At 45.9% G+C, this 16,178-nt stretch overlaps 1 protein-coding gene across 2 annotated transcripts in view; it reads right to left on the bottom strand.

Annotated features, from left to right (window-relative positions):
* Positions 1–16,178, bottom strand: part of LOC137382514 (scavenger receptor class B member 1-like) — a 164,641-nt gene that overhangs the window by 40,905 nt on the left and 107,558 nt on the right. Inside the window, exons 7-8 of one of the 2 annotated variants that reach the window (XM_068054485.1) lie at positions 9,010–9,115; positions 6,949–7,104 (exon numbers count right to left, since the gene is read on the bottom strand). In XM_068054485.1, the coding sequence (XP_067910586.1) occupies positions 6,949–7,104; positions 9,010–9,115 (262 nt within the window). Of the gene's footprint in view, positions 1–6,948; positions 7,105–8,905; positions 8,958–9,009; positions 9,116–16,178 lie in introns of both variants that reach the window. The other variant, XM_068054486.1, reaches the window with a different exon arrangement.

The raw sequence follows: 16,178 nt of genomic DNA, 5'->3' as shown, positions 1-16,178 counted from the left end.
CAGTGGGAGTCATTCAAAGAGGAAATAGTGAGAGATCAGGGCCAACATGTTCCCGTAAAGATGAAGGGTAGGACCAAGTCCAGGGAACCCTGGATGTCATGGGATATAGAGGATTGGATCAGGAAAAAAAAAAAAGAGGCTTATGGCAGATTCAGAGTGCTGAAAACAGCGGAGGCACTAGAGGAGTATAGAAAGTGTACCGGGGGGGGTGGGGGGAGTACTTAAAAAAGTAATTCGGAGAGCGAAGAGGGGGCATGAAAAAACACTGGCCGGCAAGATAAAGGAAAATCCTAAGGCGTTTCATAAGTATATTAAGGGCAAGAGGATAACCAGGGTAAGAGTAGGGCCCATTAGGGACCAAAGTGGAATGTACGTGTGGAGCCAGAGGAGGTTTTAAATGATTACTTTTCATCTGTGTTCACTATGGAGAAGGACGATATAGGTGTAGAGATCAGGGAGGGGGACTGTGATATACTTGAACATATTAGCATTGAAAGGGAGGAAGTATTAGCTGTTTTACTGGGCTTAAGTGGATAAATCCCCAGGCCCAGATGAGATGTATCCCAGGCTGTTATGTGAGGCAAGGGAGGAGAGAGAAACTGAAACATAGAAAATAGAAGTAGACCATTTGGCCCTTCGAGCCTGCACCACCATTCAATACGATCATGTCCAAACTCAGTCACCTATTCCCGCTTTCTCCCCGTATCCCTTGATTCCTTTAGCCCCAAGAACTATATCCAACTCTTTCTTGAATATATTTAATGATTTGGCCTCAACTGTTTTCTGTGGTAGAGAATTCCATAGGTTCACTACTCTCTGTATGAAGAAATCCCTCCTCATCTCAGTCCTAAATGGCTTAGCCCTTATCCTTAGATTGTAACCCTGGTCCTGGACTCCCCTGCCATCGGGAACATCCTTCCTGCATCTAGTCTGTCCAGTCCTGTTAGAATTTTGAAGGTTTCTATGAGATCCTCTCTCATTCTTCTGAACTCCAGCGAATACAAGCCTAATCGACCCAATCTCTCTTCATACGTCAGTCCTGCCATCCCAGGAATCAGTCTGGTGAACCTTCACTGCACTCCCTCCATAGCAAGAACATCCTTCCTCAGATAAGGAGACCAAAACTGCACACAATATTCCAGATGTGGTCTCACCAAGGCCTTGTATAATTGCAGCAAGACATCCTTGCTCCTGTACTCGAATCCTCTCGCTATGAAGGCCAACATACCATTTGCCTTCTTAAGTGCCTCCTGCATCTACATGCTTTCAACGACTGGTGCACAAGGACACCCAGGACTCGCTGCACCTCTCCCTTTCCCAATCTATCACCATTCAGATAATAATCTGCCTTTCTGTTTTTGCCAACAAAGTGGATAACTTCACATTTATCCACATTATACTGTATCTGCCATGTACTTTGCCCACTCCCTCAATCTGCCCAAATCACACTGGAGCTGCTCTGCATCTTCCTCACAGCTCCCACTCAGCTTTGTGTTGTCTGCAAACCGGGATATATTACATTTAATTCCAAAGTCCAAATTTAAAGTCCAAATACACCACATCAACTGGTTCTTCCTTATCTGTTCTGCTAGTTACATCTTCAAAAAATTCCAGTACATTTATCAAGTATGATTTCCCTTTCATAAATCCAAGTTGACTTTGTCTGATCCTGTCACTGTTTTCCAAGTGCTCTGCTATTACATCTTTTATAATGGACTCCAGCATTTTCCCCACTACTGATGTCAGGCTAACTGGTCTATAATTCCCTGTTTTTTCTCTGCCTCCTTTTTTAAATAGTGGGGTTACATTGGCTACCCTCTAATCTATAGGAACTGTGCCAGAGTTTACAGAATTTTGAAAAATGACCAGCAATGCATCCACTATTTCAGTCAATAGCAGGGGCTCTGACACAAATTTTCAAATCCTCTCTGGCCACAGGAGAGGTACCAGAGGACTGAAGGACAGCGAATGTGGTACCATCATTCAAGAAGGGTAGCAGGGATAAACCAGGTAATTATAGGCCGGTGAGTCTATCAATGGTAGGGAAACTACTGGGAAAAATTCTGACGGACAGGATTAATCACCACTTGGAGAGGCAAGGTTTAATCAAGGATAGTCAGCATGGCTTTGTCAGAGGAGATCACGTCCAATAAACTTGATTGAATTTTTCGAGGAGGTGACTAGATGTGTGGATGAGGGTAAAGCAGTTGATGTCGTCTACATTGACTTTAGTAAGGCTTTTGATAAGGTCCGCATGGGAGATTGGTTAAGAAGGTAAGAGCCCATGGGATCCAGGGTAATTTGGCAAATTGGATCCAAAATTGGCTTAGTGGCAGGAGGCAGAGGGTGATGGTCTAAACACAAGAAATGCTGGAACCACTCAGCAGGTCTGGCAGCACCTGTGAAAAGAGAAGCAGAGTTAACGTTTCGGGTCAGTGACCCTTCATCGGAGGGTGATGGTCGAGGGTTGTTGTTGTGACCAGAAGCCTGTGACCAGTGGTGTACCGCAGGGATCGGTGCTGGGACCCTTGCTGTTTGCAGTGTACATTAATGATGTAGACATGAACATAGGAGTGATGATCAGCAAGTTCCCAGATGACACAAAAATTGGTGTCGTCGTAGTGAGGAGGAAAGCCTTAGATTACAGGACAATATAGATGGGCAGAGCAGTGGAAAATGGAATTTAATCCTGAGAAGTGTGAGGTGATGCATTTTGGGAGGACTAACAAGGCAAGGAAATATACAATGGATGGTAGGACCCTAGGAAGTACAGAAGGTCAGAAGGACCTTGGTGTACTTGTCCATAGAACACTGAAGGCAGCAGCACAGGTAGATAAGGTGGTTAGGAAGGCATATGGGATACTTGCCTTTATTAGCCGAGGTATAGAATATAAAAGCAGGGAGGTTATGATGGAACTGTATAAAATGCTAGTTACACAGCTGGAGTACTGTGTACAGTTCTGGTCACCACACTATAGGATGTGATTGCACTGGAGAGGGTGCAGAGAAGATTCACCAGGATGTTGCCTGGGCTGGAGCATTTCAGCTATGAAGAGAGACTGGATAGGCTAGGGTTGTTTTCCTTGGAGCAGAGAAGGCTGAGGGGGGACCTGATTGAGGTATACAAAATTATGAGGGGCATAGATAGGGTAGATAGGAAGAAACTTTTCCCCTTAGCGGAGGGGTCAATAACCAGGGGGCATAGATTTAAGGTAAGGGGAAGGAGGTTTAGAGGAAAAAATTTTCACCCAGAGGGTGGCTGGAATCTGGAACACACTGCCTGAAGGGGTGGTACAGGCAGGAACCCTCACAGCATTTAAAGTATTTAGATGAGCACTTGAAATGCCATAGCATACAAGGCTACGGGCCAAGTGCTGGAAAATGGGATTAGAATAGATAGGTGCTTGATGGTCGGCACTGACTGGATGGGCCGAAGGGCCTGTTTCTGTGCTGTATAACTCTATGATCAGCCATGATCTATTTGAATGGCCTACTCCTGCTTCTCTTTCCTATGTTGCTATGTTAGCAAGGAGGACTTTGCAGGGTCAACTGGGCAGGGCATGCCTTTGTTGTTTCTGGTGCCTAGGACTATGCTGGGTGGTCCGTCCGGTTTCATTCGTATTCAGCTTTTCTGCAGTGATTTGATACAATTTTGTTGCCCACTCACTTATCTGTCTATATCTCTTTGCAGCTTCTGTGACCTTCTCACAGCTTACATAGAGAGTAAGATGACGCTTAAAGTGTGCACATGACAGATGTCAGGTTGATCATATCAGTGAAAACCAGGCTGAATATAGAAGGTTCAGACAGGAAGTGAAAAAAAGAGCAGCAAAGAGAAATAAGAGGCTGGTAGCTGACATAAAAGGGAATCCAAAAGCCTTCTATAGGCATATAAATACTAAAAAGGTAGTAAAAAGGGTGGCCGGGGGGTAGGGGGCACAGAGTGATTAGGGACCAAAAAGGGGATTTACGCATGGAGGCTGAGGGCATGGCTGAGGTAGTAAATGAGTGCTTTGTGTATCTTCACTAAAGAGAATGCTGCCAATGTCACAGTGAAGGAGGAGGTAGCAGCAATATTGGATAAAAAATAATGAACAAGTCCTGAAAAGGTTGGAAGTATTCAATAGCCATAACCTTCCAACCCGTCTTATATACGGGGTGGTGCCAGAGGACCGGGAATGGTAAATGTTACCAGGAGAAGAATAAAGCCGGTGACCACAGGCCAGTCAATCTAAAGTCAGTGGTGAGGGAAGGGGAGTGGGACTAGGTCAGCTGCTCTTACAGAGAGCTGGTACAGACATGATGGCCCAAATGGCCTCCTTCTGTGCTGTAACCATTCCATGATTCTATATTCCCATTGCCCTTTCAATAGAGTCTCCTCTAAACTGGGAAGGCAAAGCAGATTGGGTGACCACTTAACGAAACATCTCTGTTCAGACCACATGACCCCTTGCTTCTGATCTCGTCATTTTAATTCTTCACCCCACTCCGGTCCCTCTATCTTCAGCCTCCTACAGTGTTCCAATGAAACTCAACGTAAGCTTGAGCAACAACACATCATGTTTTGAATAGGCACTTTACAAAGAAGAAGAACAGTACAGCACAGGAACAGGCCATTCGACCCTCCAAGCCTGCGCTGATCTTGATGCCTGCCTAAACTAAAATCTTCTGCACTTCCGGAGACCCTATCCCTCTATTCCCATCCTATTCATGTATTTGTCAAGATGCCTCTTAAACGTCGCTATCGTACCTGCTTCCACCACCTCCCCCGGCAACAAGTTCCAGGCACTCACCACCCTCTGTGTAAAGAACTTGCCTCGCCTCACCTTAAACCGATGTCCCCTAGTAACTGACTCTTTCACCCTGGGAAAAAGCTTCTGACCATCCACTCTGTCCATGCCTCTCATAACTTTGTAAACCTCTATCATGTCGCCCCTCCACCTCCGTCGTTCCAGTGAAAATAATCTGAGTTTTTCCAACCTCTCCTCATAGCTAATGCCCTCCAGACCAGGCAACATCCTGGTAAACCTCTTCTGTACCCTCTCCAAAGCCTCCACATCCTTCTGGTAGTGTGGCGACCAGAATTGCACGCAATATTCTAAGTGTGGCCTAACTAAAGTTCTGTACAGCTGCAGCATGACTTGCCAATTTTTATACTCTATGCCCCGACCGATGAAGGCAAGCATGCCGTATGCCTTCTTGACTACCTTATCCACCTGTGTTGCCACTTTCAGTGACCTGTGGACCTGTACGCCCAGATCGCTCTGCCTGTCAATACTCCGAAGGGTTCTGCCATTTATTGTATACCTCCCACCTGCATTAGACCTTCCAAAATGCATAACCTCACATTTGTCCGGATTAAACTCCATCTGCCATTTCTCCGCCCAAGTCTCCAACCGATCTATATCCTGCTGTATCCTCTGACAATCCTCATCACTATCCGCAACTCCACCAACCTTTGTGTCATCTGCAAACTTACTAATCAGACCAGCTATATTTTCCTCCAAATCATTTATGTACACTACAAACAGCAAAGGTCCCAGCACTGATCCCTGCGGAACACCACTAGTCACATCCCTCCATTCAGAAAAGCACCCTTCCACTGTTACCCTCTGTCTTCTATGACTGAGCCAGTTCTGTATCCATCTTGCCAGCTCACCTCTGACCCCGTGTGACTTCACCTTTTATACCAGTCTGCCATGTGGGACCTTGTCAAAGGCTTTACTGAAGTCCATATAGACAACATCCACTGCCCTTCCTTCATCAATCATCTTTGTCACTTCCTCAAAAAACTCAATCAAATTAGTGAGACACGACCTCCCCTTCACAAAACCATGCTGCCTCTCGCTAATAGGTTTGTTTGTTTCCAAATAGGAGTAAATCCTGTCCTGAAGAATCCTCTAATAGTTTCCCTACCACTGACGTAAGGCTCACCGGCCTATAATTTCCTGGATTATCCTTGCCACCCTTCTTAAATCAAGGAACAACATTGGCTATTCTCCAGTCCTCTGGGACCTCACCTGTAGCCAATGAGGATGCAAAGATTTCTGTCAAGGCCCCAGCAATTTCTTCCCTTGCCTCCCTCAGTATTCTGGGGTAGATCCCATCAGGCCTTGGGGACTTATCTACCTTAATGCTTTGCAAGACACCCAACACCTCCTCCTTTTTTATAATGAGATGACTGAGACTATCTGCACTCCCTTCCCTCGGCTCATCATCCACCAAGTCCTTCTCCTTGGTGAATACTGATGCAAAGTACTCATTTAATACCTCACCCATTTCCTCTGGCTCCACGCATAGATTCCCATCTCTGTCCTTGAGCGGGCCAACCCTTTCCCTAGTTACCCTCTTGCTCTTTATATATGGATAAAAACCTTCCAGACTCAACATTGAGTTCACCAATTTCAGATCATAACTACTGCTCCCATTTTTGTTTTGACAGCAGGGTAAGGAGTCTGCATTTTCCATTTACATCTCCTCTGGGCACACTTTTTTTTTTTTACTTGCTCCATTACCATCTCCATTTACCTTGAACCAATATCCCCTTTTGCAATTTAATCTCTCCTGCCCTCTAACCTATCACAGACCTTCCCTTTCGTTCTTTCCTCCCCCCCTCTCTACTTGCTTAAAATCTGTTACATCTTTAACTTTTTCCAGTTCTGATGAAAAAGGTCATCGACCTGAAACATTAGATGCTGCCTGACCTGAGTATTTCCAGCATTTTCTGCTTTTAATTCATTTAATATGGATTAAAACTAATTTAATGTGGGTTAGTCATTTTAATTCATTTAATATGGGACAAAACTTAATTTCTGATCAATATTTTATATTTATGGCATGGTTAATAATTTATCATCCATTTAAATCAGAGCAAGATTGACAAAAATGTCAGTCAAAGCTCAGGTGCCTCACATTTAAAAACTTTCATAAATAATCAAATCAACTTACCTGCCAATTCCTGTTCACAATTTCAAGAACGACAGCAATTAACACTAAAAGGCAGCCAACAGCTATCAGGATGAACTGCAGATGTTTAAAAATGATCGGCACCAACACCAGGAAATGGTAGAACGTGTGCAAAGCTGGACCGTCAATGTATCCACGCTGCGGAGAGGATGGAAAGTCTCAATTTGCTGCGTTTGCTTAAACGAGGCAGATGGGGTGCTGTGCCTACATGTTACATCTGTAATTAGCTGTCTCTACTTTTACACCAAAGTACAAAGCCTTTTGGAATTTTTATGGTTATATATTCATTAACAGAAGAAACGTTTGCAAATGGCTTCAACTGAAATAACTGATTGATGTTTCTATTCCTGCCAGTTGTCATGCAGGCCCCACCTGTCAAGAATGAGGCATATTAATTTTGTCATATCAACATTGATTTTAAACTTGCTGGGAAGAGAACGCCTATTACAAGGGCTGCCAGACACTTAGCTGAAAAACATTTGCATACTAACAGACAGTGCTTGTGGAGGCAAAAGGACCATTCCCTGACACATTCAACCCGCAATGGATTTTGATCACCAGACATTGAAGGTGTCAGGAACAGCATTCCAGAGACTGCTAAGGTGATACAATCCACAAAAGCCAGGACTGGTTAAACCAGCTGGTCACATGACTAACTGGCTGGTCCAGGGTTTTTTGAACTAGCCACAGAGTTTGAACTTAAGAAAGACTGTTTGCTTCTGGAGAGAGAAGACCTCTCCTGTCGGCTCCCATCTCTCTCACAAGCCTCTGGACCAACTGAGGAACAAGAACCGCAAGAGAGAAAGGTCTCCTGCATCGATCAAGGTTTAAGAAGAATACTGGGCCCCAATGAAAAGCAAGACCTACCTCCAATCAAGTACTCTACAGTGAGATTGAAAAACAGTAACCAAAAGCATCTCAGATATTGCCTCAAACTTTTCCACTTTATTTCTTCTGCTCTTTTCTCTCTCTATCTGCATGTGTATATCACGTATGCATGCTAGCTTGGGCGTGCCGTGCACCCATAGGCGTTAACCGAATTAAAGTTTAAATTTAATAAAGTTCAACCTTTTTCTTTAAATCAAAGAAAACCTGTTTGGCTAGTTTCTTTGCCTTATAATTGGAAGTTAGTGATCAAGGATTCACTAAGGGGGAGCTAAAAAAAAAATGGTGCTTAAAATTAAACACTGTTATGATAAGACCAGGTGAAGGCTGTGAGGGAACCCTAGACCTCTTTCTCAGCCGGTCCTAACACTGTCCTTCAAAAAGGGTTACAAAGAAATCACAGCAAGGTACCCCCAGTGACAGGGATCTCCTCCCTGTTCCCCTTACTGCCTGCAGTGAGCTACCAATTAAGAAAGGAGGTAACTAATTTGTGGATGCAGTGTGAAGGATTCATCCGTGCTGCACCTCACTTACCACTCCATAATGACATCTTCAATCCACCTACTGTCTGTCTTCCATCTCAGTGCCCCATATGGAGCAAGATCTACTAGCAGACATCCTTTGGATCAAGGAATGGGAAACACAGGAAGTCACTAACAAGTTCTTTGCGACAAACGCCATCTGTCGAATGGCAGGCTTTGAACTACCATGGCAAGAATGGTCCTTGCCAACCAAACAGGTTCAGGACAAGCCAGGGCCCCTGCGCAGCCAACCTCCACCACTGGGGCCTCAGTACAAACCCCTTCTGCATTTGTGGAGAGACACAAACAATGCTGCACGTTACCAAGGAGTGTCCCCACTACAGACTAAGTGGTGAATTAATCACCTTAGATTCAGCAAATGAGGAGGCTATCATCTGGCTCCAGGGATTTGCATTCACTAAATAATAAAGCGTGAAGGACTGAGCAGATTCACACACCCTCCATTATATACAGATCAGAGAAAGTGCTTTCTCTTTAGTTAGTTTTCAAACTGAAAGTTTTTGTGACCTTACCTCATCAAACCAAAGCAATGGCAACAACACAGGCTGGATTTCTCCCGTCTCCCTTTAAACATAAAATACAAAATATGTAGTCAAGAATACACAGTTGACTGCACCTTTTGCAATGCATAGCACCATCTTGGGCTCAACAGCCAGGAAGTCCTTGTTGTGTGTTGTTGTAATTGTAGCATAGCTAGGGCATTATTGATGAAGTCTCGGAGTCTAGATAAGGTCAAATAATAAATTTACACATCATTATTTACACTCTCCACGAGCCTCTCCAGCTAACATCCTTCGTGCTGCTACTCTCTTCTTCCCAAAGGCCATTACTTAATCACTACAGTGGGAGGGGTTTCTCTCATTGTCTCCAACATTCAAATCCACTCTGGCCACGGGAGAGGTGCCAGAGGACTGGAAGACAGCGAATGTGGTGCCATTATTCAAGAAGGGTAGCAGAGATAAACCAGGTAATTACAGGCCGGTGAGTCTAACATCAGTGGTTGGGAAACTATTAGAAAAAATTCTGAGACAGGATTAATCTCCACTTGGAGAGGCAGGGATTAATCAGGGATAGTCAGCACGGCTTTGTCAGGGGGAGATCGTATCTAACTAAGTTGATTGAATTTTGAGAGGAGGTGATTAGATGTGCAGATGAGGGTAAAGCAGTTGATGTAGTCTACATGGACTTCAGTAAGGCTTTTGATAAGGTCCCGCATGGGAAATTGGTTAAGAAGGCAACAGCCCATGGGATCCAGGGCAATTTGGCAAATTGGACCCAAAATTGGCTTAGTGGCAGGAAACAGAGGGCAATGGTCGAGGGTTGTTTTTGCGAGTGGAAGCCTGTGACTAGTGGTGTACCACAGGGATCGGTGCTGGGATCCTTGCTGTTTAGACGTGAATATAGAGGGTATGATCAGTAAGTTCGCAGATGACACAAAAATTGGTGGTGTCGTAAATAGTGAGGAGGAAAGCATTAGATTACAGGACGATATAGATGGGCTGGTAAGATGGGCGGAGCAGTGGCAAATGGAATTTAATCCTGAGAAGTGCGAGGTGATGCATTTTGGGAGGACTAACAAGGCAAGAGAATATACAATGGACGGTAGGACCCTCGGAAGTACAGAAGGTCAGAGGGACCTTGGTGTACTTGTCTATAGATCACTGAAAACAGCAGCACAGGTAGATAAGGTGGTTAGGAAGGCATATGGGATACTTGCCTTTATCAGCTGAGGGACAGAATGTGAGCCATTTGAGCAGCGGGAGCGGTGAGAGTGCGAGCCAGGGGGCAGGCGGGACCTCTGCTCTTTGTGTGATTTTTATAAATGACTTGGATGAGGAAGTGGAAGGCTGGGTTAGTAAGTTTGCCGATGACACGAAGGTTGCTGGAGATGTGGATAGTGTGGAAGGCTGTTGTTGGTTGCAACGGGACATTGACAGGATGCAGAGCTGGGCTGAGAAGTGGCAGATAGAGTTCAACCTGGAAAAGTGTGAAGTGATTCATTTTGGAAGGTCGAATTTGAATGCAGAATACAGGCTTAAAGACAGGATTCTTGGTAGTGTGGAGGAACAGAGGGATCTTGGGGTCCATGTCCATAGATTGCTCAAAGTTGCCACCCAAGTTGATAGGGTTGTTAAGAAGGTGTATGGTGTGTTGGCTTTCATTAACAGGGGGATTGAGTTTAAGAGCCGCGAGGTTATGCTGCAGCTCTATAAAGCCCTGGTTAGACCACACTTGGAATATTGTGTTCAGTTCTGGTCGCCTCATTATTGGAAGGATGTGGAAGCTTTAGAGAGGGTGCAGAGGAGATTTACCAGGATGCTGCCTGGACTGGAGGGCATGTCCTACGAAGAAAGATTGAGGGAGCTAGGGCTTTTCTCATTGGAGCGAAGAAGGATGAGAGGTGACTTGATAGAGGGATACAAGATGATGAGAGGCACAGATAGAGTGGATAGCCAGAGACTTTTTCCCAGGGCGGAAAGGGCCATCACCAGGGGGCATAATTTTAAGGTGATTGGAGGAAGTTTTAGGGGAGATGTCAGAGGTAGGTTCTTTACACAGAGTGTGGTGGGTGCGTGGAATGCACTGACAGCGGTGGTAGTAGAAGCAGATACATTAGGGACATTTAAGCGACTCTTGGATCGGTACGTGGATGATAGTAGAATGAAGGGTATGTAGGTAGTTTGATCTTAGAGTAGGTTATAGGGTCGGCACAACATCGTGGGCCGAAGGGCTTGTACTGTGCTGTACTACACAGAACAGATCCCTGCAGAACACCACTGGTCACCGAGCTCCAGGCTGAATACTTTCCATTTACTACCACCCTCTGTCTTGTATCGGCCAGCCAATTCTGTATTGAAACAGCCAAATTTCCCTGTATCCCATGCCTCCTTACTTTCTGAATGAGCCTACCATGGGGAACCTTATCAAACGCCTTGCTAAAATCCATATACACCACATCCACTGCTCTTCCTTCATCAATGTGTTTTGTCACATCTTCAAAGAATTCAATAAGGCTTGTGAGGCATGACCTGCTCCTCACAAAGCCATGCTGACTGTCTCTAATCAAACCATGCTTTTCCAAATAATCATTAATCCTGTTCCTCAGAATCCTCTCCAATAATTTGCCCACTACCGACTTAAGACTGACTGGTCTATAATTCCCAGGGTTATCCCTATTCCCTTTCTTCAACAAGGGAATAACATTTGCCACCCTCCAATCATCCGGTACTACTCCAGTGGACAGTGAGGATGCAAAGATCATCGCCAAAGGCGCAGCAATCTCTTGCCTCGCTTCCTGTAATAACTTTGGGTATATCCCGTCTGGCCCCAGGGACTTATCTGTCCTCATATCATTCAAACTTTCCAGCACATCCTCCCTCTTAACCTCAACCTGTTCAAGCATATCAGCCTGTTCCACGCTGTCCTCACAAACAACCAGGTCCCTCTCACTAGTGAATACTGAAGCAAAGTATTCATTTAGGACCTCCCCTACCTCCTCCGACTCCAGGCACAAGTTCCCTCCACTACCCCTGATCGGCCCTACCCTCACTCTGGCCATCCTCTTGTTCCTCATATAAGTGTAGAACGCCTTGGGATTTTCCTTAATCCTACCCGCCAAGACTTTTTCATGTCCCCTTCTAGCTCTCCTAAGTCCATTCTTCAGTTCCTTCCTGGCTGCCTTGTAACCTTCTAGAGCCCTGCCTGATCCTGGCTTCCTCAACCTTAAGTAAGCTTCCTTCTTCTTCTTGACTAGCTGTTCCACATCTCTCGTCATCCAAGGTTCCTTCACCCTACCATCCCTTCCTTGCCTCATCGGGACAAACCTATCCAGCAGTCGCAGCAAGTGCTCCCTAAACAACCTCCACATTTCTGTCGTGCATTTCCCTGAGAACATCTGTTCCCAATTTATGCTCCCCAGTTCCTGCCTAATAGCATTGTAATTCCCCCTCCCCCAATTAAATATTTTCCCATCCCGTCTGCTCCTATTCCTCTCCATGACTATAGTAAAGGTCAGGGAGTTGTGATCACTATCACCGAAATTCTCTCCCACCGAGAGATCTGCCACCTGGCCTGGTTCGTTGCCAAGCACCAAATCCAACATAGCCTCCCCTCTAGTCGGTCTATCTACATATTGAGTCAGGAAACCTTCTTGGACACACCTGACAAAATCTGCTCCATCCAAACTATTTGCACTAAGGAGGTTCCAATCAATATTAGGGAAGTTGAAGTCACCCATGACAACAACCCTGTTACTTCTGCATCTTTCCAAAATCTGCCTCCCAATCTGTTCCTCCATGTCTCTGTTGCTATTGGGGGGTCTGTAGAAAACTCCCAATAAAGTGACTGCTCCTTTCCTGTTTCTGACTTCCACCCATAATGACTCAGTAGACAAATCCTCCTCGATGACCTCCCTTTCTGCAGCTGTGATACTATCCCTGATTAGCAATACCACTCCCCCACCTCTTTTACCTCCCTCCCTATTCCTCTTGAAACATCTAAACCCCGGAACATCCAACATCCATTCCTGCCCGTTCTGTTCTGTGTTCTAATGTAACAGCAGGGAGGTTATGATGGAGCTGTATAAAACGCTAATTAGACCACAGCTGGAGTACTGTGTGCAGTTAAGGTCGCCACACTATAGGAAGGATGTGATTGCACTGGAGAGGGTGCAGAGGAGATTCACCAGGATGTTGCCTGTGCTGGAGCATTTCAGCTATGAAGAGAGACTGAAAAGGCTCGGGCTGTTTTCCTTAGAGCAGAGAAGGCTGAGGGGGGACCAAATTGAGGTATACAAAATTATGAAGGGCACTGAACGGTAAGGGAAAAAGTTTCTTCCTGTCTAACCTGAGGGGTCAATAACCAGGGGGCATAGATTTAAAGTAAGGGGAAGGAGGTTTAGAGGGGATTTGAGGGGGGAAAAATTTACACCCAGAGGGTGGTTGGAATCTGGAACACACTGCCTGAAGGGGTGGTAGAGGCAGGAACCCTCAACATTTAAGAAGTATTTAGATGAGCACTTGAAACGCCATAGTGTACAAGGCTACGGGCCAAGTGCTGGAAAATGGGATTAGAATAGTTGGATGCTTAATGGCCGGCACAGACATGATGGGCTAAAGGGCCTGTTTCTGTGCTGTATAACTCTAGAGGTGAGGTGAGAGTGACTGCCCTTGACATCAAGGCAGCATCTGACCGAGTATAGCATCAAGGAGCCCTAGCAAAACTGGAGTCAACGGGAGTCAGGGGGAAAACTCTCTGCTGCTTGGAGTCATACCTAGCGCAAAGGAAGATGGCTGTGGTTGTAAGAGGTCAATCATCTCAGCTCCAGGACATCACTGCAGGAGTTCCTCAGGGTAGTGTCCTAGGCCCAACCATCTTCAGCTGCTTCATCAATGACTTTCCTTCAATCATAAGGTCAGAAGTGGGGATGTTTGCTGATGATTGCACAATGTTCAGCACCATTTGCGACTCCTCAAATACTGAAGCAGTCCGTGTAGAAATGCAGCAAGACCTGGACAATATCCAGGCTTGGGCTGATAAGTGGCAAGTAACATTTGCGCCACACAAGTGTCAGGCAATGACCATCTCCAACAAGAGAGAATCTGACCATCTCCCCTTGACATTCAATGGTATTACCATCATTGAATCCCCCACTAACATCCTAGGGGCGACCATTGACCAGAAACTGAACTGGAGTAGCCATATAAATACTGTGGCTACAAGAGCAGGTCAGAGGCTAGGAATCCTGTGGTGAGTAACTCACCTCCTGACTCCCCAAAGCCTGTCCACCATCTACAAGGCACAAGTCAGGAGTGTGATGGAATACTCTCCACTTGCCTGGATGGGTGCAGCTCCAACAACACTCAAGAGGCTCGACACCATCCAGGACAAAGCAGCCCGCTTGATTGGCACACCATCCATAAACATTCACTCCCTCCACCACCGATGCACAGTGGCAGCAGTGTGTACCATCTAGAAGATGCACTGCAGCAATGCACCAAGGCTCCTTAGACAGCACCTTCCAAACCCGTGACCTCTACCACCTCGAAGGACAAGAGCAGCAGATGCATGGGAACACCACCACCTGCAAGTTCCCCTCCAAGTCACACAACATCCTGACTTGGAACTAAATCGCTGTTCCTTCACTGTCGCTGGGTCAAAATCCTGGAACTCCCTTCCGAACAGCACTGTGGGTGTACCTACCCACATGGACTGCAGCGGTTCAAGAAGGCAGCTCACCACCACCTTCTCAAGGGCAATTAGGGATGGGCAATAAATGCTGGCACAGCCAGTGACGCCCACATCCCATGAATGAATAAAAAATCTCTATTAACCCTTTCAGATAGATACTTGTACTACAGTCCTGATCAGGAGGAGAAGGCTGGTCTTGAATCCTTTAGCCTGCCCCCAGCAACAGTCCAGGAACCCACAGCATCCCACGGAATGCTGAGCTCAGCTACCTCACAAGGCAGGGAATGAAGAGTGAAGACAGGTAGCACCTCGGCTCATTTAAATGCCTTCACCCATCCTGCACAGTGGCTGAGCGCAAAAACACTCTGCCCCAGACTGTCCAGGTTTCTGCCCCTATCTTCAGAGACAAAGTGAAGAAAATCTTCTGTTAAAATTGGTGGTTTACTGAGCTGTCTAGCAGCAGAACAATGCTTTCATTCTTGGCCAAAGGTGCTTCAAGTTTTGAAGTCAGATTGCATTGGGAATTTAATCCTTAGCCGGAGAAGTCACCGTCATAACTTGACTGGCAGAAAACTTTAAATGGTTCTCTGCTGACGGGGGTGGTACCAGGTGATTGGAGGGTGGCAAATGTTGTGCCCCTGTTCAAGAAAGGGAATAGGAACAACCCTGGGAATTACAGGCCAGTTAGTCTTACTTCGGTGGTAGGCAAGTTGATGGAAAAGGTGCTGAGGGATAGGATTTATGAGCATCTGGAAAGACACTGCTTGATTCGGGACAGTCAGCACGGTTTTGTGAGGGGTAGGTCTTGCCTCACAAGCCTGATTGAATTCTTTGAGCAGGTGACCAAGCAAGTGGATGAGGGTAAACCAGTGGATGTGGTGTACATGGATTTTAGTAAGGCATTTGATAAGGTCCCCCATGGTAGACTTATGGAGAAAGTCAGGAGGCATGGGATAGTGGGGAATGTGGCCAGTTGGATTAAGAATTGGCTAACTGATAGAAGGCAGAGAGTGGTCTTAGATGGTAAATACTCAGCCTGGAGCCCAGTTACCAGTGGCGTGCCGCAGGGATCAGTTCTGGGTCCTCTCCTGTTTGTGATTTTTATTAACGACTTGGATGAGGAAGTCGAAGGGTGGGTCAGTAAATTTGCAGATGATACAAAGGTTGGTGGAGTTGTGGATACCGAGGAGGGCTATTGTCGTCTGCAAAGGGACTTGGATAGGTTGCAGTGCTGGGCTGAAAAGTGGCAGATGGAGTTTAACCCTGAAAAGTGTGAGGTCATCCATTTTGGAAGGACAAACATGAATGCAAAATACTGGGTTAACGGTAGGGTTCTTGGGCATGTGGAGGAGCAGAGAGACCTTGGGGTCTATGTGCATAGATCATTGAAAGTTGCAACTCAAGTGGATAGGGCTGTGAAGAAGGCATATGGGGTGTTAGCGTTCATTAGCAGAGGGATTGAATTTAAGAGCCGTGAGGTGATGATGCAGCTGTACAGGACCTTGGTAAGGCCTCATTTGGAGTACTGTGTGCAGTTCTGGTCGCCTCATTTTAGGAAGGATGTGGAAGCCTTGGAGAGGGTGCAGAGGAGATTTA

Source organism: Heterodontus francisci, chromosome 23, assembly GCF_036365525.1.
Source record: "Heterodontus francisci isolate sHetFra1 chromosome 23, sHetFra1.hap1, whole genome shotgun sequence".
Lineage (NCBI taxonomy): Eukaryota > Metazoa > Chordata > Chondrichthyes > Heterodontiformes > Heterodontidae > Heterodontus > Heterodontus francisci.
This window is presented reverse-complemented; position numbering and strand designations above follow the sequence as displayed.